This window comes from Oncorhynchus mykiss, chromosome 11 (genome assembly GCF_057628025.1).
Source record: "Oncorhynchus mykiss isolate SJ-2025 chromosome 11, ASM5762802v1, whole genome shotgun sequence".
Lineage (NCBI taxonomy): Eukaryota > Metazoa > Chordata > Actinopteri > Salmoniformes > Salmonidae > Oncorhynchus > Oncorhynchus mykiss.
The window spans coordinates 69,355,522-69,377,902 of record NC_143032.1 but is presented as its reverse complement, the minus strand read 5'-3'; the positions used below and the strand labels follow the sequence as shown (position 1 = coordinate 69,377,902).

Genomic DNA, 22,381 nt, shown 5'->3' with positions numbered 1-22,381 from the left:
TCCTGTGTTTGCGGATGGTTGTTTAAAATGTTTTCCAATTAGTCTGTTTTTGATGTTGGGAGAAGGGGTGGGTTTTCTTCAGATTCTTGGATACTTGTAATCTGCTTTTGTTATTTGGAATCCCCAGCTTGCCTCATCTTTCCAACAAAATAATAAAAGTGACTGTTCTTCTTCTGCACTTTTAAAGGTATCATTCTACTCACGTATGTTAGTAATGAGCGGTAATAGTTTGAGACTATTAGGTTTGGTCATTTCTTCATGAGTTGCATTTTCCACCTGTTGGTCTCTACCTTTATATTTATGTGAATTACCATTTTCATCTGTATTTTCTGGTAAGAAACTCATTGGTTTATCATTGTCTTCGACAGTTTTTCCATCTTTACTATCTCCATATGGCTTAGCCAGTAATGTATTTGTTGCGGAGTCAGTAAAAGCATTTCCAGGAGCTTGGAGATAAGAAGAATCTGTAACATTATCTTCATTATGAACAAGAATTCTATCTGAATATCTCTTTAAACCTGTACAATGAATCAATCCTGTACACAAGGAGGCAGCTAAGATGAGTCTACACTGAGTGTACAAAATATTAAGAACACCTTCCTAATATTGAGTTGCATATTCTTGATATAGATCATTCTTGATAAACACGGGAAACTGTTGAGCGTGAAAAACCCAGAGTTGCAGTTCTTGACACAAAACGGTGTGCCTGGCACCAACTACCATACCCCGTTCAAAGGCACTTAAATATTTTGTCTTGCCTTTTCACCCTCTGAATGGCACACACACAATCCATGTCTCAAAGCTTGGAAATCCTCCTTTAACCTCTCCTCCCCTTCATCTACACTGATTGAAGTGGATTTAATAACAAGTTGCATCAATAAGTGAGCATAGCTTTCACCTAGATTTACCTGGACAATCTATGTAAAGGAAAGAAAGGTGTTCATAATGTTTTGTATACTTAATGTATGTCTACGGTGTTCAATATGATCCTTTTCATCCTCAGATGTCTGGTCACACTTTATTTGGATAGTCTGGATAGTTCATCACTATCAACAAACTTATCTGTTGATAAGCAACTGTTTGCTAATGTAAAAATGTGGGTAAGGTTAGGTTTATAATAAGGGTTAGAGCTAGGGTAAGGAGTAAGTTGAGAGTTAGGGATAGGGCTAGGTTTAGTAGATACAGTGGCTTGCGAAAGTATTCACCCTCCTTTGCATTTTTTCTATTTTGTTGCCTTACAACCTGGAATTAAAATACATTTTTGGGCGGTTTGTATCATTTGATTTACACAACAAGCCTACCACTTTGAAGATGCAAAATATTTTTTATTCTGAAACAAACAAGAAATAAGACAAAAAATATCAGAAAACTTGACCGTGCATAACTATTCACCCCCCCAAAGTCAATGCTTTGCAGAGCCACCTTTTGCAGCAATTACAGCTGCAAGTCTCTTGAGGTATGTCTCTATAAGCTTGGCACATCTAGCCACTGGGATTTTTGCCCATTCTTCAAGGCAAAACTTATCCTTCAAGTTGGATGGGTTCCGCTGGTGTACAGAAATCTTTAAGTCATACCACAGATTCTCAATTGGATTGAGGTCTGGCCTTTGACTCGGCCATTCCAAGACATTTAAATGTTTCCCCTTAAAACACTTGAGTTTTGCTTTAGCAGTATGCTTGTAATGCTGAAAGGGTGAACCTTCGTCCCAGTCTCAAATCTCTGGAAGACTGAAACAGTTTTCCCTCAAGAATTTCGCTGTATTTAGTGCCATCCATCATTCCACCGGTCTAATGTTCTTTGCTTGTGTTTCCTGGCCCAAGCAAGTCTCTTCTTCTTATTGGTGTCCTTTAGTAGTGGTTTCTTTTCAGCAATTCTACCATGAAGGCCTGAAGCTGTGTGCCAGAAAAGGAAAGAACTGATCCCAGCCATGAAAGCAGCCAGAGCACGTGAGTACATTGCTTACATCCGCTATGACATGCTCATTGTCTACCCTCCCTCACAGAAGCCTGGAAAGGATGAGAGAGCCAAGCCTATGGGTTCGTAGCTTCAACCTCGCAGAACACACACACACACCAATTGATTACTGGACTGCTGAATGTATATTTTTTTCTCTTGTTTTGTTTGCTCTAATTCAGTATTATTTCTATATCTGATAAGCTTCCCAGGAAAGGGCTGAAAATAGCCCATATTAATATATGTAGCCTTAGAAATAAGGTTAATGAAATCAATAACGTGCTAACACCAGATAACATTCCTATATTATCAATTTCTGAGACTCACTTAGATAATTAATTTGATGATACATCAGTAGTAATACAAGGATATAACATCTATAGACGAGACAGAAATGATTATGGGGGAGGTGTTGCTGAAAATATTCAGAGCCATATCCCTGTAATGCTTGGATAAGATCTTATGTCAAGTGTTATTGAAGTGTTGTGGTTGCAGGTTACCTTGGCACATCTAAAGCTTTTCTTGTGGGGTGTTGCTATAGGCCACAAAGTGCTAACAGTCAGTATCTAAATAATATGTGTGAGATGCATGATCGTGTATGTGATGTAAACAGAGAGCTCTAATTTCTTGGGGACCTGAATATTAACTAGTTTTCATCAAGCTGTCCACTCAAGAGCTTCTTCTCAAGAGATCAATAGCTCCTTCTTACTGTAACCAGTACCTGTAATCTGGTTCAGGTTATTAATCAACCTACCAGGGTGTTTACAAACACTACAGGAACAAGATCATCCACATGTATCGATCACATTTTTACTAATGCTGCAGAACTTTGTTCTAAAGCTGTATCCGTACCCGTTGGATGCAGTGATCACAATATAGTGGCTATATCCAGGAAAGCCAAAGTTCTAATAGCTGGGCTTAAAATAATGTATAAGAGAACATACAAAAGATTTTGCTGTGACTCTTATGTGGATGATGTTAAAAATATTTGTGGTCTGATGTGATTAATGAGGAGCATCCAGATGCTGCACTTGATGAATTTATGAAATTGCTTCTTCCAATTATTGATAAACATGCACCTGTTAAATTTGGGATAGGGGGCAGCATTTTCACTTTTGGATGAATAGCGTGCCCTGAGTTAACTGCCTCCTACTCAGTCCCAGATGCTAATATATGCATATTATTATTAGTATTGGATAGAAAACACTCTGATGTTTCTAAAACTGCTTGAATGATGTCTGTGAGTATAACAGAACTCATATGGCAAAGCAATAACCTGAGAAAAAATCCAAACAGGGAGTGGGAAATCTGAGGTTTGTAGTTTTTGAACTCAGCCTCTATCGAATACAGAGTGGGATATGGGTTATTTTGCACTTCCTACGGCTTCCACTAGATGTCTACCGTCTTTAGAACGTTGTTTCAGGCTTCTACTGTGAAGTGGGAGCAAATGAGAGCTGTTTGACTAAGGGGTCTGGCAGCAGCCTCGTTCTCAGTCACACGAGTTCACATGAGAGGTATCTCTCGTTCCATTGCTTTTCTAAAGACAATGGAATTCTCCGGTTGGAACATTATTGAACATTTATGATAAAAACATCCTAAAGATTGATTCTATACTTAGTTTGACAAGTTTCTTCGACCTGTAATATAACTTTTTGAACTTTTCGTCCGACTGGACCTGAACGAGCGTTTGGATTTGTTTACCAAACGCCCTAACAAAAGAAGCTATTTGACATAAATGATGAACATTATCGAACAAAACAAACATTTAATGTGGAACTGCGATTCCTGGGAGTGCATTCTGATGAAGATCATCAAAGGTAAGTTAATATTTATAATGCTATTTTTGACTAACGTTGACTGCGCAACATGGCGGATATTTATTTTGGTTGGTTTGGGCTCTGAGCGCCGTACTCAGATTATGCTTTGTCAGCAAAGTTTTTTTGAAATCTGACACAGCGGTTGCATTAAGGAGAAGTGTATCTAAAGTTCCATGCGGGTTAGGCAGACGCCATAGCCTTGGTTTCTCAAATGATTGCCTCGCCTGGTTCACCAACTATTTCTCTGATAGAGTTCAGTGTGTCAAATCAGAGGGCCTGTTGTCCGGGCCTCTGGCAGTCTCTATGGCGGTACCACACGGTTCAATTCTTGGACAGACTCTCTTCTCTGTATACATCAATGATGTCGCTCTTGCCGCTGGTGAGTCTCTGATCCACCTCTACGCAGACGACACCATTTTGTATACAACTCTCCTTCCGTGGCCTCCAATTACTCTTAAATACAAGTAAAACTAAATGCATGCTCTTCAACCGATCGCTGCCTGCACCTGCCCGCCCGTCCAATATCACTACTCTGGACAGTTCTGTCTTAGAATATGTGGACAACTACAAATACCTAGGTGTCTGGTTTGACTGTAAACTCTCCCTCCAGACTCACGTCAAACATCTCCAATCCAAAGTTAAATCTAGAATTGGCTTCCTATTTCGCAACAAAGCATCCTTCACTCATGCTGCCAAACATACCCTTGTAAAACTGACCATCCTACCAATCCTCGACTTTGGCGATGTCATTTACAAAATAGCCTCCAATACCCTACTCAATAAATTGGATGCACAGTGCCATCCGTTTTGTCACCAAAGCCCCATATACTACCCACCACTGCGACCTGTACGCTCTCGTTGGCTGGCCCTCGCTTCATACTCGTCGCCAAACCCACTGGCTCCAGGTCATCTATAAGACCCTGCTAGGTAAAGTCCCCCCTTATCTCACCTCGCTGGTCACCATAGCAGCACCCACCTGTAACATGCGCTCCAGCAGGTATATCTCTCTGGTCACCCCCAAAACCAATTCTTACTTTGGCCGCCTCGCCTTCCAGTTCTCTGCTGCCATTGACTGGAACGAACTGCAAAAATCTCTGAAACTGGAAACACTTACAAGCTTTAAGCAACAGCTGTCAGAGCAGCTCACAGATTACTGCACCTGTACATAGCCCATCTATAATTTAGCCCAAACAACTACCCCTCCCCCTACTCTATTTATTTATTTTGCTCATTTGCACCCCCATTATTTCTATCTCTACTTTGCACATTCTTCCACTGCAAATCTAACATTCCAGTGTCTATTTTTATTTTTTACTTGTTATATTGTATTTACTTCGCCACCATGGCCTTCTTTACCTCCCTTATCTCACCTAATTTGCTCACATTGTATATAGACTCATTTTCCTACTGTATTATTGACTGTATGTTTGTTTTACTCAATGTGTAACTCTGTGTTGTTGTTCGTGTCGAACTGCTTTGCTTTATCTTGACCAAGTCGCAATTGTAAATGATAACTTGTTCTCAACTTGCCTTACCTGGTTAAATAAAGGTGAAATTAAAAAATAAATAAATAATGCAACACCATCACCAGCTCAGCTAACCGTCTGCATCACAGAAAGCCATGCTAGAACAATTTTCGCACTCTGTAAACTATATTAATAACAGTAAAACTCTGAAAGTTACGTGTTTCAATAGTCTCAAACACCCTTTAAACAATATCTACAGCATTAACCTTGGGATGTTTTATTTATTTCACGTTATGGACTTCTACAAAGGAGTAATTTGCAACACATGTTTCTCTGTGTTTTCTTGGACTGAGGAGAACGGGAGCTACGGGTGTACCAGGGTGTTAGTAGGTGACATTTAATACATTTAGAGAAATAAAACCCGAAGATGTTAACATCATTCAGCTACTGTAGCTGCCTACCTAACATCAACAGGCATCACCAGTAGCGCAACAATTAAAAATAGAGACCAAAAGTAAAGTTCCTGGCGATCATAGCGATCTGACTCCCCCCTTCTGTCTGAACTTGGAATATTCCTGTTGGTGGGCTTTGGCCATGACCCTCAACCTGGTTGATCTGTTCTGCGTTGTGTACTATTCTAATAATTTGAAGTTTGATGGAATAACCGTTTTAACTCTACTACAATAATACAAGCAACAGAGAGATTTTCAACAGAAAGGTTCAATGCAACACGGCACTGTTGTTGTTGGCTACTATGGCAGTTCGTGCACACAGTTTATCGTTTGTAGCCAATAATACATTTCCCATCATGCCTTGCGAGGTCAATAAGGAAATGTGACTTGTAATAAACACCAGCAGCTGTTTTTGTGCTGATTGAATATAATGTATTTCTAAACTTTACAACATTTGGCAATGATTATAGTTAGTATTTAATTATCTCGATCTAAGCTGATATGGAAGAATCTTAAGATAGGTAGGAAGAGCTAGGTAAAACTTAAAGAAAACTTACTATAGCTAACGTTATGTGTACTCATGAACTCGGGTCAATCAACAACATCTTTGTTAGCTAGCTAGGATGTATTTTTGTTCAGTTTGTGGCATGTGTCTTTGACAATTTTTTTCCAAGGAATATTTCCCGTTTTTAGTTTTTACCGATATGTGTGGGTGTTTTATATCATATGTGGCTTCTGGATGTGTTGCATACAATATTCTCGCTGTATTCTAAGGTAGGCAATCTCAGGGTGACGGTGCATAGCTGGCTAGTATTTTTCTTGTGAGACCTGTTTGATATCCCCAGGGTTAAAAAGCCCTTAGTTTTGTTTAGACATAATCCATACTCAATGGAAGTACGGTCTCTCGTCAAAAGTGGTTCCATTTTGGATAGAAACTGGGCTTGTTCGACAGTGCATGCAACTGCTGAATAACTGATTTTCAAATAACCTTGCATCATAAATAACTAGCAAGGCCTACTTATTATTTATAGGTCAGTCGTCACAATTTACCCACAAAGCATCATGGATGTGATGCCATAGAGATAGATGAAGGACTCTAGTGCCCTAAAGCTTGTGTTAGCATGGGCAGCAGCATTGAGGACTTTTACCATTTTGTTGTAATCAACTGGATGGGATTTCCTATGGGTTAAGAAAGGATCAGAAGATGTCATCAGGATGGATCAGATAATGAATTATATGCATGTGGAAACATTCCATAACTGCAGGTGGCAGTAAATCACCAACCTTGACTTTATACCTGTTCAAAGTGTGCAATTTTTCAGTTTGTTTGCCAACCACTGATATATAATAAGAACTGGAGATTGTGTCCAATATGTTCGACCGTTGTTTTCAAGTTAATCTACTCATGATAATGAATTATACCTCGGTCCGTTCATGGACTGTCTATATCTGGGTTGCATCCGGTTCACATATGCACTAGCACTCAGTATGCACAGAGAGCAGAAATGACGTCATCCAAAAACATGTCAGACATTGGATGAATATAAAATGTTAATATGTTCGGATGTGTGTGATGGGAAAAAAAATAGGCCTCAGCGACGATTATTTTAATAATTCATTGGAAGTTTTGTGCACAAAGGTGATGACCAAAGTTTCTGATTAGGAATTTTCAAATATGACTTCTCTATGTTGCTGTCTATGCAAATTGTCTTTCTGGGCCGGGCGTCGGTTAAACTGCCGTATCGAAGCAAAACTGTATGAGCAGTCGAAACCGTGCTTCTAGGCCGGAACCCAGGCCCTTGTTGCCAATTTATAGAAGTATTAGAAGAAGAACATTTATTATTTCAAAATGCAGATGGCCTAAATGACGCTGCCTGTGCTCTCACAGACACCACAATGGGACAGATACAATGATGCGATGTCTACCTAAGTCTGTTTGTGATACCTTACTATTTTCATGTAGGGCACCTGACCACATGCATGACTATACCCCACCTAACACCTGTTCAACCCCATCTGAGTGCTTACACCTAAGCCAGTGGAATGAGACAATGGAATGTGGAAGCGAGTTAGCAGTTGACACAATGAAAAAGGAACTGAAATCAAGGGCCATTGTGAGTAGCCATAATGCTGCGTTCATAACCAAGTAGGAAGGTGGTATTTACCACATACAACTGGGAAGAATCCAGTTGAACGGTCCTCCAACTCTGTCACATATTAAGAAAATGGCCTTCAACTGTATTTCTGGCTGTTAAATGCAACAACAAAGCATTATTTATAACAATCTATTAATGTTTTTTTGAACACTATAATTTGTTTGCTTGCATGATAGCTGTACTCTTACTTAATGTTGACACAGCTTTTTTGCCATTGGCCAATCGATTTTTCTCAATGATTTCAAAGCATGTGAATGCCTCCAACTCATATTTACGACTTCACAACTGGTAATTACCACCACCCCACTTGGTTATGAATGCAGCATCATACGTAGGAGCCACATTAAGGTATTTAGACCCAACTGATTTTGGTCAGAAACCATTTAGGGATTTTTCAAGCCACTAGACACAGAAGTAGAACAGAAACTGAATCACACTTTAGTTGTCTTATCTTGCTCATTTTGTGTTGACGGTGAGACAAGATAGTGAGGACAAACTGTACGTATGTTTTTACTGTATAGCCTAGGCTTTTATTATTGTCCATTTGACCTGCTTCACACCTCTGAGTGGAGGTTTATTCCTACTCTGAAAATGTCCAGACTTATGTAACCATGCAATTCCATTAAATAACTTTCTTTCCATTTTTTTCTTGTGTTCTCAAACTAGCTTGCAGATTGTTCTACCAGGATGAGATCCATTGTGTCTTTCTACTTCTGCTACCTGCTGTGCCTGTGCCTGGGGATCGCCTGTGTGGTGTTTGTGTCCATCTGGAACTCCCAGTGGCGTGGTGGCTTTGCCTGGGATGGCTCGGCTCTTCAGTTTAACTGGCACCCTGTCCTGATGGTCACAGGTCTGGTCGTGCTCTACGGCAATGGTGAGTGGCTCAGAAAGTGCTTTTACTTCCAGTCTTTGGTGCAGGCAGATGTGTCTCAGCCTTTGAAATGAGAACTTGATGTTTTTTTAATTACAATGACTGTCTCAGGTTTGGATAGTTTGTGTTATGTATGGGGGTTTGTTATGTAGGTGAGTGGCTTAGTCAGTTGTAGTGAAACTACAATCAAGTGGTTTCACATTCCCTTGTTGATGCAGATGAATGTGTCTCAGACATGAATTGGAAATAAGAACTGAAAGCATTTCAATCGCAATGAATGATTCATGTTTGGATATATAATGTTATGTAGGATATGAAGATGTTCTGTGCTGGTGTTTCGGCATATAGAAAACTAAATAAAGTCACCTTAACTTCCTTCGCTGCTCCCTTCTCGTCTTTCCCTGGCACCGTAGGCATGTCAAGAACTTAACCACGTTGACAGTGTACTGCAGGGATATTCAACTGGAGGCCCGCGGGCCAGATCCGGGCCGTTTATTCATTTAGACTGGCCCTTTGATCAATTCTGAACATTAATAAAAGATTTGCAAAAAAATCCTTGCCAAAATCTGACATTCAGTGCCAAAATGTGATTTTTTTGCAGTCTAGCGCCTATATGGATAATGTTTTCTTCATATGAATTTGGCTCAAGCGTTTGAACAGTTTAATCTACACAATATGACCCCATTTCTAAAAGCTACAACTCTCAGGAACAAATACGTGCCTTCTGTTTCCCTCTCTGATGCTCACAAGGAATCATTAGAAGGGAGCGTGACAGAAAAACATCTAATGACTGGGGGAAATTAATTCAAAGCATACTTCCTTCAGACTGGAATTTGGCATTACCTGATTTGACACATCCTTGTGTTATTTATTGAGATGCATAGTTTTCAGATCATTTTAAAATGACCTAATTACTTTTAATAGTTGTTTAAAAAAATGGTGAGCGCGAGCATTGTGCCTAGGGCTGTTGCGGTCACCGTATTACCGCCACACTGGCGGTCACGAGTCATGAAGGTAGTCAAATTCCACATGACCATTTAGACATGGTTATTAGGCTTCTCCAAGCTCTAATGCTGCTGCTGGTCATTAGTAGCCTACCAAACTTGCTAACGGTCTGGTACTCAGCACTCTATTGTCCCTCTAATCAAAATCCCATCAAACACTTCATGAGAGCCCATGAGCTCATGTTGCGCAACATTTCTATAGAGTGATGGCCGTAAATAAAAAGACGAGGATACCATCTGCTTTCTATAGACTAGGCCTACTATATTTATTTCTAAACTTTCCTAATATTAAGCACATTGCTTCTCTTTACAACAGGAGTATAGCTTACCTGGCTGGCATGAAAATAGATCATGGGGAAAAGCATCCTCCATTCGCTATTTAAGTGCTTAGATTACATGTATTTTTCGATACAGGTGCATGATAATGGTCCATTCTAAATCAAAACAAATGTCACACATATATTACTTAGTGTATGTAAAGACAAGATGAAATCAAGAATAGTCTGATGGGTAACAATATTAGCCTATCACTGGTGAATTATATATTATCACTTGTGAATGATACCCGGAATAAGAAACAAAGCCTTTTTTTCCAACATTTTCTAATCATAGTCGCCACCTCATGTAGCCTAGCCCAGTGGTTCCCAAACATTTTATAGTCCTGTACCCCTTCAAACATTCAACCTCCAGCTGTGCACCCCCTCTAGCACTAGGGTCAGCGCACTCTCAAATGTTGTTTTTTGCAGTCATTGTAAGCCTGCCACACACACACTATATGATACATTTATTAAACATAAGATTGAGTGTGAGTTTTTGTCACAACCTGGGTCGTGGGAAGTGACAAATAATAATAATAAATAATTTTACTCTTTATTTAACCATTACATATAAAACCTTATTTGTTCATCGAAAATTGTGAATAACTCGCCACAGGTTAATGAGAAGGGTGTGCTTGAAAGGATTCACATAACTCTGCAATGTTGGGTTGTATTGGGGAGAGTCTGTTTTAAATCATTTTCCACACACAGTCTGTGCTTATATGTAGTTTTCATGCTAGTGATGGCCGACAATCCACTCTCACATAGGTACGTGGTTGCAAAGGGCATCAGTGTTTTAACAGCGCGATTTGCCAAGGCAGGATACAGAAATCTGGAAGTGGCTTCTGATTATATTACATTTTCACAGAACCTCTTGTTGCAATTTCGATGAGGCTCTCTAGTTCAGATAGCGGTTAGTTGACTGGAGGCAGGGCATGAAAGGGATAACGAATCCAGTTGTTGGTGTCATCAGTTTAGGGAAAGTACCTGCGTAATAGTGCACCCAACTCACTCAGGTGCTTCGCTATATCACATTTGACATTGTCCATAAGCTTGAGTTCATTTGCACACAAAAAATCATACAATGATGGAAATACCTGTGTGTTGTCCTTGTTAATGCAGACAGAGAAAAGCTCCAACTTCTTAATCATAGCCTCAATTTTGTCCCGCACATTGAATATAGTTGTGGAGAGTCCCTGTAATCCTAGATTCAGATCATTCAGGTGAGAAAAAACATCACCCAGATAGGCCAGTTGTGTGAGAAACTCGTCATCATACAAGCGGTGGTCAAAATTTGAAGCTCGTCTTTCAATTAAAAACAATGTGTCAATACTTTGCCTCTTGATAACTAGCGCACTTCTGTATGTTGTAAAAGCGTTACATGGTCGCCGCCCATGTCATTGCATAGTGCAGAAAATACACGAGAGTTCAGGGGCCTTGCTTGAACAAGGTCAACCATTTTCACTGTAGTGTCCAAAACGTCTTTCAAGCTGTCAGACTTTCCCTTGGTAGCAAGAGCCTCTCGGTGTATGCTGCAGTGTACCCAAGTGGTGTCGGGAGCAACTGCTAGCACGCACGTTTTTTGTATTATAAATATAAATTTGTATTTATTTGTCACATGCGGCAAATAGACCTTACAGTGAAATGCTTACTTACAAGCCCTTAACCAACAATGCAGTTTTAAGAAAAATAAGTATTAAATAAAAAATGTAAAATAACAAATAATTAAAGAGCAGCAGTAAAATAACATTAGCGAGGCTATATACACAGGGTACTGGTACAGAGTCAATGTACGGGGGCACAAGTTAGTAGAGGTAATTGAGGTCAAATGTACATGTCGGTAGAGTTAGTGACTATGCATAGATAATAAACAGAGAGTAGCAGCAGTGTGGGGGGGCAATGCAAATAGTCAGGGTAGCCATTTGATTACCTGTTCAGGAGTCTTATGGCTTGGAGGTAGAAGCTGTTTAGAAGCCTTTTGGACCTAGACTTGGCGCTCCGGTACCGCTTGCCATGCGGTAGCAGAGAGAACGGTCTATGACTAGGGTGGCTGGAGTCTTTGACAATTTTTAGGGCCTTCCTCTGACACCGCCTGGTATAGAGGTCCTGGATGGCGGGAAGCTTGGACCCAGCGATGTACTGGGCCGTATGCACTACCCTCTGTAGTGCCTTGCGGTCGGAGGCCGAGCAGTTGCCATTCCAGGCAGTGGTGCAACCAGTCAGGATGCTCTCGATGGTGCAGCTGTAGAACTTTTTGAGGATCTGAGGACCAATGCTAAATCTTTTCAGACTCCTGAGATTGAATAGTCTTCGTCGTGCCCTCTTCACAACTGTCTTGGTGTGTTTGTACCATGATAGTTTGTTGGTGATGTGGACGCCAAGGAAATTGAAGCTCTCAACTTGCTCCACTACAGCCCCGTCGATGAGAATGGGGGTGTGCTCGGTCCTCCTTTTCCTGTAGTCCACAATCACCTCCTTTGTCCTGATCATATTGAGGAAGAGGTTGTTATCCTGGCACTACACGGCCAGGTCTCTGATCTCCCTATAGGCTGTCTCATCGTGGTCGGTAATCAGGCTGTTGTGAGCTTAGTGATGAGCTTTGAGGGCACTATGGTGTTAACGCTGAGCTGTAGTCAATGAATAGCATTCTCACATAGGTGTTCCTTTTGTCCAGGTGGGAACGGGCAGTGTGGAGTGCAATAGAGATTGCATCATCTGTGGATCTGTTGAGGCGGGATGCAAATTGGAGTGGATCTATGGTTTCTGGGATAATGGTGTTGATATGAGCCATGACCAGCCTTTCAAAGCACTTCATGGTTACAGACGTGAGCGCTACGGGTCGGTAGTCATGTAGGCATGTTACCTTAGTGTTCTTGGGCACAGGGACTATGGTGGTCTGCTTGAAATATGTTGGTATTACAGACTCAGTCAAGAAGAGATTGAAAATGTCAGTGAAGACACTTGCCAGTTGATCAGCGCATGCTCGGAGTACACATCCTAGTAATCCGTCTGGCCCTGCTGCCTTGTGAATGTTGACCTGTTTAAAGGTATTACTCACGTCGGCTACGGAGAGTGTGATCACACAGTTGTCCGGAACAGCTGATGCTCTCATGCATGTTTCAGTGTAGCTCTCCTCGAAGCGCGCATAGAAGTAATTTAGCTCGTCTGGTAGGCTTGTGTCACTGGGCAGCTCGCAGCTGTGCTTCCCTTTGTAGTCTGTAATAGTTTGCCAGCCCTGCCACATCCAACGTGCGTCAGAGCCGGTGTAACACGATTCAATCTTAATCCTGTATTGACACTTTGCCTGTTTGACAGTTCGTCGGAGGGCATCATAAGCATCATAAGCTTCTGAGTTAGAGTCCCACTCCTTGAAAGCGGCAGCTCTACCCTTTAGCTCAGTGCGAATGTTGCCTGTAATCCATGGCTTTTGGTTGGGGTATGTACGTACAGTCACTGTGGGGATGATGTCATCGATGCAGTTATTGATGAAGCCAGTGACTGATGTGGTGTACTCCTCAATGCCACTGGAAGAATCCCAGAACATATTCCAGTCTGTGCTTACAAAACAGTCTTGTATCTTAGTATCTACGTCATCCGACCACTTCTTTATTGACCTTAGTCTCTGGTGCTTACAGCTTTAAATTGGCTTGTAAGCAGAATTGTAGACTCGTCAACAGAGATGTTAGCATGTTCCAGAGATTTCTGTAAGTCTTTAGCTGACACTCTAGGATTCTTCTTAACCACATTGAGCATTGTGCACTGTGCTCTTGTAGTCATCTTTGCAGGACGGCCTCTCCTAGGGACAGTAGCAACAGGGCTGAAATTTCTCCTGTGGACTGACTTTTAGAGATACTTTTGTAACCCTTTACAGCTTTATGCAAGGCAGCAATTTTTAATATTAGGTCTTCTGAGATGTCTTTTGTTCGAGGCATGGTTCACATCACGCAATGCTTCTTGTGAATAGCAAACTCAAATTGTGTGAGTCTTTTTTGGGGGGCAGGGCAGCTCTAACCAAAATCTCCAATCTCGTCTCATTGATTCGACTCCAGGTTAGTTGACTCCTGATTCCAATTAGCTTTTGGAGAAGTCATTAGCCTAGGTGTTCACATACTTTTTCCAACCTACACTGTGAATGTTTAAACAATGCATACAATATAGACAAGAAAAATACAATAATTTGTGTGTTATTAGTTTAAGCACACTATGTTTGTCTATTGTTGTGACTTAGATGAAGATCAGATCAAATTGTATGTCAAATTTATGCAGACATCCAGGTAATTCCAAAGGGTTCACATACTTTTTCTTGCCACTGCATATGTGATCCTAGTTCATCTATTTTGTTATCCAATGATTGTACGTTGGCTAATAGGACTGATGGTAAAGGCAGATTATCCAATTGCCGTAGGATCCATACAAGGCACCCCAACCTATGTCCCGATATCTCTGTCTCTTTCTCCTGCGAATGATGGGGATGAGGGCCTTGTTTGGGTGTCTGAAGTAAATCCTTCGCATTCGACTCATTAAAAAAATGTTCCTCCAGTATGAGGTGAGTAATCACTGTCCTGATATCTTGAAGCTCTTTTCAGTCATAAGAGACAGTGGCAGAAACAGTATGTACAAAATAAGTTACAAATAACGCGAAAAAACACACACAATAGCACAATTGGTTAGGAGACAGTAAAACGGCAGCCATCTCCTCCAGCGTCAGTTTCAAGTTTGAGGAAGACAATTTTCAGCGTAAAAATGACCTTTATAATGCAGGCATTACATGCATAATTATATTTGCGGTCACTTTTGATAATGTTTTTTTCCACTAATGAAACATTCGCACTTATAGCCTACTACCTTGTGCTTATTGCTGCGCTTATATTGTGAAGAAATAACCTAATAGTTTATCAACATTTTAAGCTAAACGTTCTGATCTGTTGCGTCAGCCACATGGCATAAAACGTTTTTTTTTATGCTAGTTGTTGTATTAATTTGGGATCCATCTCATTCCACAACTGTCCCAGACTATGTTTGGAATATTTATTTCTCGCACATAATATAATAAATAGGTCGACTTCTCTACGATGGGGGATAGTAGATTAACATAGGCTTGTGCTTTTGCTGTTCGTTAGGCCTACTCCTCTTGTTGGCTGACGAAAAGTAAATGTGGACATTTCTTCCAATATCTTTCAATATGCACCTCGGAATTGGATAAGGAATTTGCGCAGTTGCATCCCGGAGGTGTCTGACTTGTAGCTTGTGAAGACCCGATCACGTGATGGAGAGCCATGTGAGTGAGAGACACTTCGAATTGCGAAGGGCACAACTCCGCACTCCAGGACGCAAAAGTCATGGATTTTTTTAGAGTGCATTACGGCCAGAAAGGGGATGCCGCCATGAAATTCGATGCATTATCAAGTGCTTGTCAAATTGTGAATGAGAGACTATTGGAGTGTGTACAGCCTGCGCAAAAAAAGAGCTTATGCCTTTCAAGTTACTTTTTTCAAATCATCATTAGCGTCTCATCGTGCAGCCTTACAATGAATCAAAACATCTAAACATATAGCCCAACGTTTGTAGAACAAGTAAAGTTACAGTAATAACTCTAAATGTAGCATATAAGGGGTACCTATATATTTGTTAACCGCTCAACGCAGAATAGCCGCATGTGCGCACTCCCTCAAATCGTTTGGAGAAAATATTTATATTTTATTCAGCTTTGTTCAATTGTATTCTTCATACTATAAGATAATGAAACTGAATTTTAAGGAAATATTGTCTTCTAAATGAACTAGTGTAGCCCACAACCATTTGGCATAGCCACATCAGGACCTAACATAAGGACAACTCAGAGTATGCTGTTCTTTTCTTCTGAAATAGACTACATTTTCTTAAAATCATGCGTCTTTAGACCTGTCTAAAATAAATAATGGAATTATTGTGAAGGTGTAGGCTATATTACATGGATTTATTAGACTTTTAAAAATGTCTTGTAGGCTGTATTTGGAAGCCCTGAGATGTGAAATGTGTTTGTTAATTAACTGTCAATTACCATGATACCCACAGTTATTTGCTTGACAATCACAGGCTGATGAAATTTCGTGAGCTACAGCCCTAGTTGTGCTTTTCCTTTTCAATGATTATGAAATGTTTTGGTTGCACCTCGACTTAGTTGGTTGAGCGCCTTCCACTTCTTTCATAATTACCTTTAGTAACATTCAATTTTAAGATAAGTGCTTTATTGGTGTGTTTGTGTGTTGCTTTTTTATACAGTTTATACAGTTCTTCCAAAGAATATTCGCTTATGGAAAATGTCTGGCCCCCCTGCAATTTTAGATCTGGCCCCTGTACGAATATAGTTGAATAGCCCTGGTGTACTGTATACACGAGAGAAAGACAATTAAAACAAAGCTTCAATTGCAGCTGATATCCAAGTAAAGTGAGTGGTGACCTTTTTACATTTTTGTGTCTTTACCTGTCTTATCTCTAGGAGCGGTGTTGTACCGCATTCCCCTCACATGGGGGCAGAATAAGCTGCCCTGGAAACTGCTGCATGCTGGTGTCATGCTCCTGGCCCTGCTCTGCTCCATCCTTGGCCTCTGTGCTGTGTTTGACTTCCACCACACCAACAGCACTCCCAACCTCTACTCCTTGCACAGCTGGATTGGCATTTGCACTACAGCACTCTTCACCACTCAGGTTTAGTATATCTGCCACTGCCAGCACACAAATTAAAACGGCATTGTCTTAAAAACAATTGTCAGCTCATATTACGCCATATAATGGCCTAAACGTATTATGTCGTACTTGGCATGTATGGCGATTGTTAAAATCGTAATGCCACTTTCTATGGCTGTGAGATGGTGACATATGTTTTGTTTTCAGTGGGTGATGGGCCTTGCTGGCTTCCTCCTACCCTGCTCACCCATGTCATTCCGCAAGCTGCTTAAGCCTGCCCATGTGTGGATGGGAGGCTGCATACTGATACTCAGCATTGTATCCTGCATTTCAGGGATCAACGAGAAGCTCTTCTTTGCACTGTAAGAGACATTGGTTGCATCTCAAATAGCACCCTATTCACTATACACTCTTAGAAAAAAGGGTTCGAAAAGGGTTCTTCAGTTGTCCCCATAGGATAACCCTTTTTGGTTCCACGTAGAACCCTATTGGGTTCCATGTAGAACCCTCTGTTGAAATGAACATGGAATCCAAAAGGGTTCTACCTTGAACTGAAAAGGGTTATGCTATTGGGACAGCCGAAGAACCCTTTTAGGTTCTAGATAGCTCCTTTTTTTCTAAGAGTGTAGTGCAATACTTTTGACTAGGCCTCATAGGTGAAAAGCAGTACACTAGGGCAGTGTTTCACATTTTTTTTGGAAGTGATAACATTTCATTCAAGCCTTTGATTTCAGTCATGTACAGTGCATTCTGAAAGTATTCAGACCCCTTGACTTTTTCCACATTTTTTACCTTACAGACTTATTCTTATTCTATTCTACACACAAAGTAGAAAACAGGTTCTTAGAATGTTTTACAAATGTATTAGAAATTAAAAACTGAAATACTTTATTTGCATAATTATTCAGACCCTTTGCTATGAGACTTGAAATTGAGCTTAGGTGCATCCTGTTTCCATTGATCATCCTTGAGATGTTTCTATAACTTTATTGGAGTCCAGCTGTTTTAAATTCAATTGATTGGACATAATTTGGAAAGGCACTCACCTGTCTATATAAGGACCCACAGTTGACAGTTCATGTCAGAGCAAAAACCAAGCCATGTGGTCAAAGGAAGTGTCCATATAGCTCCAAGACAGGATTTTGTCGGGGCACAGATCTGGGGAAGGGTACCAAAAAATGTCTTCAACATTGAAGGTCCCCAAGAACACAGTGGCCTCCATCATTCTTAAATGGAAGAAGTTTGGAACCATCAAGACTCTTCCTTGAACTGGCCACCAGGCCAAACGGAGCAATCGGTGGAGAAGAGCCTTGGTCAGGTTGGTGACCAAGAACCCGATGGTCACTCTGACAGAGCTCCACAGTTCCTCTGTGGAGATGCGAGAGCCTTCCAGAAGGACAACCATCTCGGCAGCACTCCACCAATCAGGCCTTTATGGTAGAGTGGCCAGACAGAAGCCACTCTTCAGTAAAAGGCACATGACAGCCCGCTTGGAGTTTGCCAAAAGGCACCTGAAGACTCTCAGACCATGAGAGACAAGATTCTCTGGTCTGATGAAACCAAGATTCAACTCTTTGGCCTGAATGCCAAGCTTCACTTCTGGAGGAAACCTGGCACCGTCCCTACTGTGAAGCATGGTGGTGGCATCATCATTCTGTGGGGATAATTTTCAGAGACTGGGAGACTAGTCAGGATTGAGGGAAAGTTTAACAGAGCAAAGTAGAGAGAGATCCCTGATTAAATCCTGATCCAGAGCGCTCAGGACCTCAGACTGGGAAAAAGGTTGATCTTCCAACAGGACAACAACCCTAAGCACACAGCCAAGACAATGCAGGAGTGGCTTCGGGGGAAGTCTCTGAATATCCTTGAGTAGCCGAGCCAGAGCCCAGATTTGAACAAGACCTAGCATCTCTGGAGAAACCTGAATATACCTTGTGCAGCGTCGCTCCCCATCCAACCTGACAGAGCTTGAGAGGATCTGCAGAGACGAATGGGAGAAACTCCCCAAATATAGGTGTACCAAGCTTGTAGCATCATACCAAAGAAGACGCGAGGCTGTAATCGGGTTGGAGTAAAGGGTCTGAAGGCTTATGTAAATGTGAAATTTGCATTGAACTCTGCAACCTTTTGCCACATTTCAGGCTTCAAACATAAAGATATAAAACTGTATTTTTTTGTGAAGAATCAACAACAAGTGGGAAGTGGAACGACATTTATTGGATATTTCAAACTTTTTTTAACAAATCAAAAACTGAAAAATTGGGCGTGCAAAATTATTCAGCCCCCTTAAGTTAATACTTTCTTTTACGCCAAACATAACGTTTTGCATTGTTGCCAAAAAGTTAAATTTTGGTTTCATCTGACCAGAGCACCTTCTTCCACATGTTTGGTGTGTCTCCCAGGTGGCTTGTGGCAAACTTTAAACAACACTTTTTATGGATATCTTTAAGAAATGGCTTTCTTCTTGCCACTCTTCCATAAAGGCCAGATTTGTGCAATATATGACTGATTGTTGTCCTATGGACAGAGTCTCCCACCTCAGCTGTAGATCTCTGCAGTTCATCCAGAGTGATCATGGGCCTCTTGGCTGTATCTCTGATCAGTCTTCTCCTTGTATGAGCTGAAGGTTTAGAGGGACGGCCAGGTCTTGGTAGATTTGCAGTGGTCTGATACTCCTTCCATTTCAATATTATCGCTTGCACAGTGCTCCTTGGGATGTTTAAAGCTTGGGAAATCTTTTTGTATCCAAATCCGGCTTTAAACTTCTTCACAACAGTATCTCGGACCTGCCTGGTGTGTTCCTTGTTCTTCATGATGCTCTCTGCGCTTTTGACGGACCTCTGAGACTATCACAGTGCAGGTGCATTTATACGGAGACTTGATTACACACAGGTGGATTGTATTTATCATCATTAGTCATTTAGGTCAACATTGGATCATTCAGAGATCCTCACTGAACTTCTGGAGAGAGTTTGCTGCACTGAAAGTAAAGGGTCTGAATAATTTTGCACGCCCAATTTTTCAGTTTTTGATTTGTTAAAAAAAGTTTGAAATATCCAATAAATGTCGTTCCACTTCATGATTGTGTCCCACTTGTTGTTGATTCTTCACAAAAAAAATACAGTTTTATATCTTTATGTTTGAAGCCTGAAATGTGGCAAAAGGTCGCACATTTCAAGGGGGCCGAATACTTTCGCAAGGCACTGTGTATATATATATATATATATATATATATATATATATATATATATATATATATACATATATACTATTGCAAAAAAATCTAAAAACCTGTTTTTGCTTTGTCGTTATGGTTTATTGTGTGTAGGTTGGTGAGGGGAAAAAACAATTTAATCCAATGTGGAAAAAGTCAACGGGTCTGAGTACTTTCCAAAGGCACTGTATGTTAGTGCTAGGGAAAAAACTAACATGTGCACCCCTTTGAATCCCAAGGAACAGGATTGAGAAATATTGTACTAGGGAATAGGTTGCCATTTGGGAAACATTTTATATTTTTTTATTGAGTAGGAAACAATGTACTCTTTATACACATATTTCCATAATATAGCTAAAGACAAAAAGGACATCAACCTGTGTTGGACAATATTATTCAAACTGTGTACAAAGTGTTGTTGATTCTTTCTTCAGGAAAGGAACCACCAATGGAACAGTGCCATATGGCAACCTGCCACCTGAGGCATTGGTCGCCAACTCATTAGGAGTCTTGATTGTAGCCTTTGGATTGGTCGTCCTGAAGATTCTGTCCAATCAGAAATGGCAGCGACCAGAGCCTCGAAGTGAAGACCTGGGCTACAGTGTGAGTGCAACAAACCTTCTGATGTAATGTTGCCAAGTCAGATGTCCTGACCGAGCGCAGCACTGAATATGATGTGTAAAAATCAGAACAGATTTGTCCCATACTATGTATGCAGATAGAGCTGTATTATCTTCATAGCTGTTTTTATTTTTTTTGTTGTGAAATTGTTATAAACCCTGTTTGGTCTAAAACAAATTCATTATTTGAATGACATCTGAAAATGCTTTTTTCTTCTTCAATGCTATATTCATACTAGGTGAAAGTGTATTCACAGATATATTCAACTCCTTTGTGTTTTTAACAAACTTTAATGTTTCCACATGCAGCCACTGCTTCAAGACGACAGCTAATAGAAGAGATGAAGAGGCTTCAAACCCGCTCTCAGCCGCTAACCATACTACGCAAGCTATCCAGAAATGTTATCTGCCCCTGCTGGGTCCAAAGTTGCCGCAACTTTGGATAATGAGATGTTGAATGTCCTAGGACCAGGGCCAACCCTGGGCATAAGGGCCCCTGGCCACTTTGGGGTCTGAACTTACTGTTGAGAGTTAATATAGTAAAACACACTAGGTACAATTTTAAAATGTGTTATTGCATCAGCAGTTTTTCTCTTATATCAGACACTGACAGTCACTGAATTAGCCAATGTCAGCTAAAACTGTTTTGATTGGTAAGTTAGTCTAGCCAGCTATCTAAACATTGTAGTAATCATGGCCAAATTACTGACTCGGCACGCAGAGCACATGCCAAGGGGCCATGAACTCCAGGACGCTTACATTGATTTTGTTAGTCATTCACACTCAGATATCATATTGAAGTGATACTTCGAGATTTCGGCAACGAGGCCCTTTATCTACTTCTCCATAGTCAGATGAACTTGTGGATACCATTTTTATGGTTCTGTGTCCAGTATGAGGCAGGCTAGAGGTAGTTTCGCAAGCCAATGCTAACTAGCGTTACCCATAAACTTCCAGTTATTGTGCTATCTGCTGGCATGCTAGCAGATACCAATAGACCTCCAGTCATTGCACTAATGCTAGTTAGACATTGCAATAGCGCTAGTTAGCAACTTCCTTTAAACCGCACACAGAGACATTAAAATGGTGTCAAGAAGTTCATCTGACTCTGGGGAAGTCGATAAAGGGCCTCGGTGTCAAAATCCCAAAAAATCCCTTTAACATGGCATAAGTCAGGGCAAAATGTGTAAAATTGCTGAAAATCAGCTGGTACACTGCAAATGTTTCTCTCTGTCCCATGGCAAAATGAGTAGAATTGCATGAAATTTACTTTCAAACTTAAAAATGTTTCTCTCCGCTGTCAAGATGGGACCACGGTAATCTTTTGGCTGCGAGGTGGAGCTCCCCCCAAGCAAATCTTGCTTAGGGCCCCCAAAAGACTAGTGCTGGCCCTGGTCATGACAGTGTTGTAAGCAATAGTATGTGTCCCATCAAGATATACGTTTTATAAATGTATTAAATAGTAGATTTTACATCGCTGCCTTCTTTTTTATGAATAAAATCATGAATAAAGTATGATATACTCAAAGATAACACGGTATTTCAGCAGTTCTTTGTGACTGCCATTCCTGTTGTGCATGCAATTTAGGCTGTAGCCTCATCATTAAAGCTACAGTCTGGGATTTTGGAATCTGTTCAATGCTCATTTCAATTCTTTATATTGACCATTCAGTGTTTGGCCACACAAACAATATGTTGTGTTCTTATGGGGTAGAGAAAGCTACAGCTAGGCCTATATGGCCAGCAGCATACCACCCTGCATCCCACTGCTGGCTTGTTTCTGAAGCTAAGCAGGGTTGGTCCCAGGAAGGGAGACCAGATGCTGCTGGAAGGGAGACCAGATGC

The 22,381-nt window shown here is 40.8% G+C and overlaps 1 protein-coding gene across 11 annotated transcripts; it reads left to right on the top strand.

Moving 5' to 3' along the window:
- The first annotated feature begins 5,796 nt into the window (after positions 1 to 5,796).
- cyb561a3a (cytochrome b561 family, member A3a) lies at positions 5,797 to 22,069 on the top strand. 11 transcript variants are annotated; one of them, XM_090191054.1, is made up of 7 exons: positions 5,849 to 5,954; positions 7,652 to 7,802; positions 8,511 to 8,718; positions 16,515 to 16,723; positions 16,910 to 17,064; positions 20,351 to 20,519; positions 20,846 to 22,069. In XM_090191054.1, exons 2-7 carry the CDS (start codon positions 7,665 to 7,667, stop codon positions 20,867 to 20,869), a joined length of 903 nt encoding a protein of 300 aa, XP_090047180.1. In that variant the 5' UTR covers positions 5,849 to 5,954; positions 7,652 to 7,664; the 3' UTR covers positions 20,870 to 22,069. The 11 variants fall into 11 exon arrangements, with proteins under 11 accessions (XP_090047182.1, XP_090047180.1, XP_021477653.3 ...); XM_021621978.3 differs by having other exon boundaries at positions 5,859 to 6,223; XM_021621979.3 differs by lacking the exon at positions 5,849 to 5,954 and adding an exon at positions 6,045 to 6,209.
- The last annotated feature ends 312 nt before the right edge of the window (positions 22,070 to 22,381 follow it).

Excerpts from the sequence above, each read along its gene's own strand:
- cyb561a3a (XM_021621977.3), top strand. The coding sequence starts at position 6,428 with ATGTGTTGCATACAATATTCTCGCTGTATTCTAAG. Across the intron at positions 8,719-16,514 it reads GGTCGTGCTCTACGGCAATG|GAGCGGTGTTGTACCGCATT; the intron begins GTGAGTGGCTCA and ends TCTTATCTCTAG. Across the intron at positions 16,724-16,909 it reads CAGCACTCTTCACCACTCAG|TGGGTGATGGGCCTTGCTGG; the intron begins GTTTAGTATATC and ends TTTTGTTTTCAG.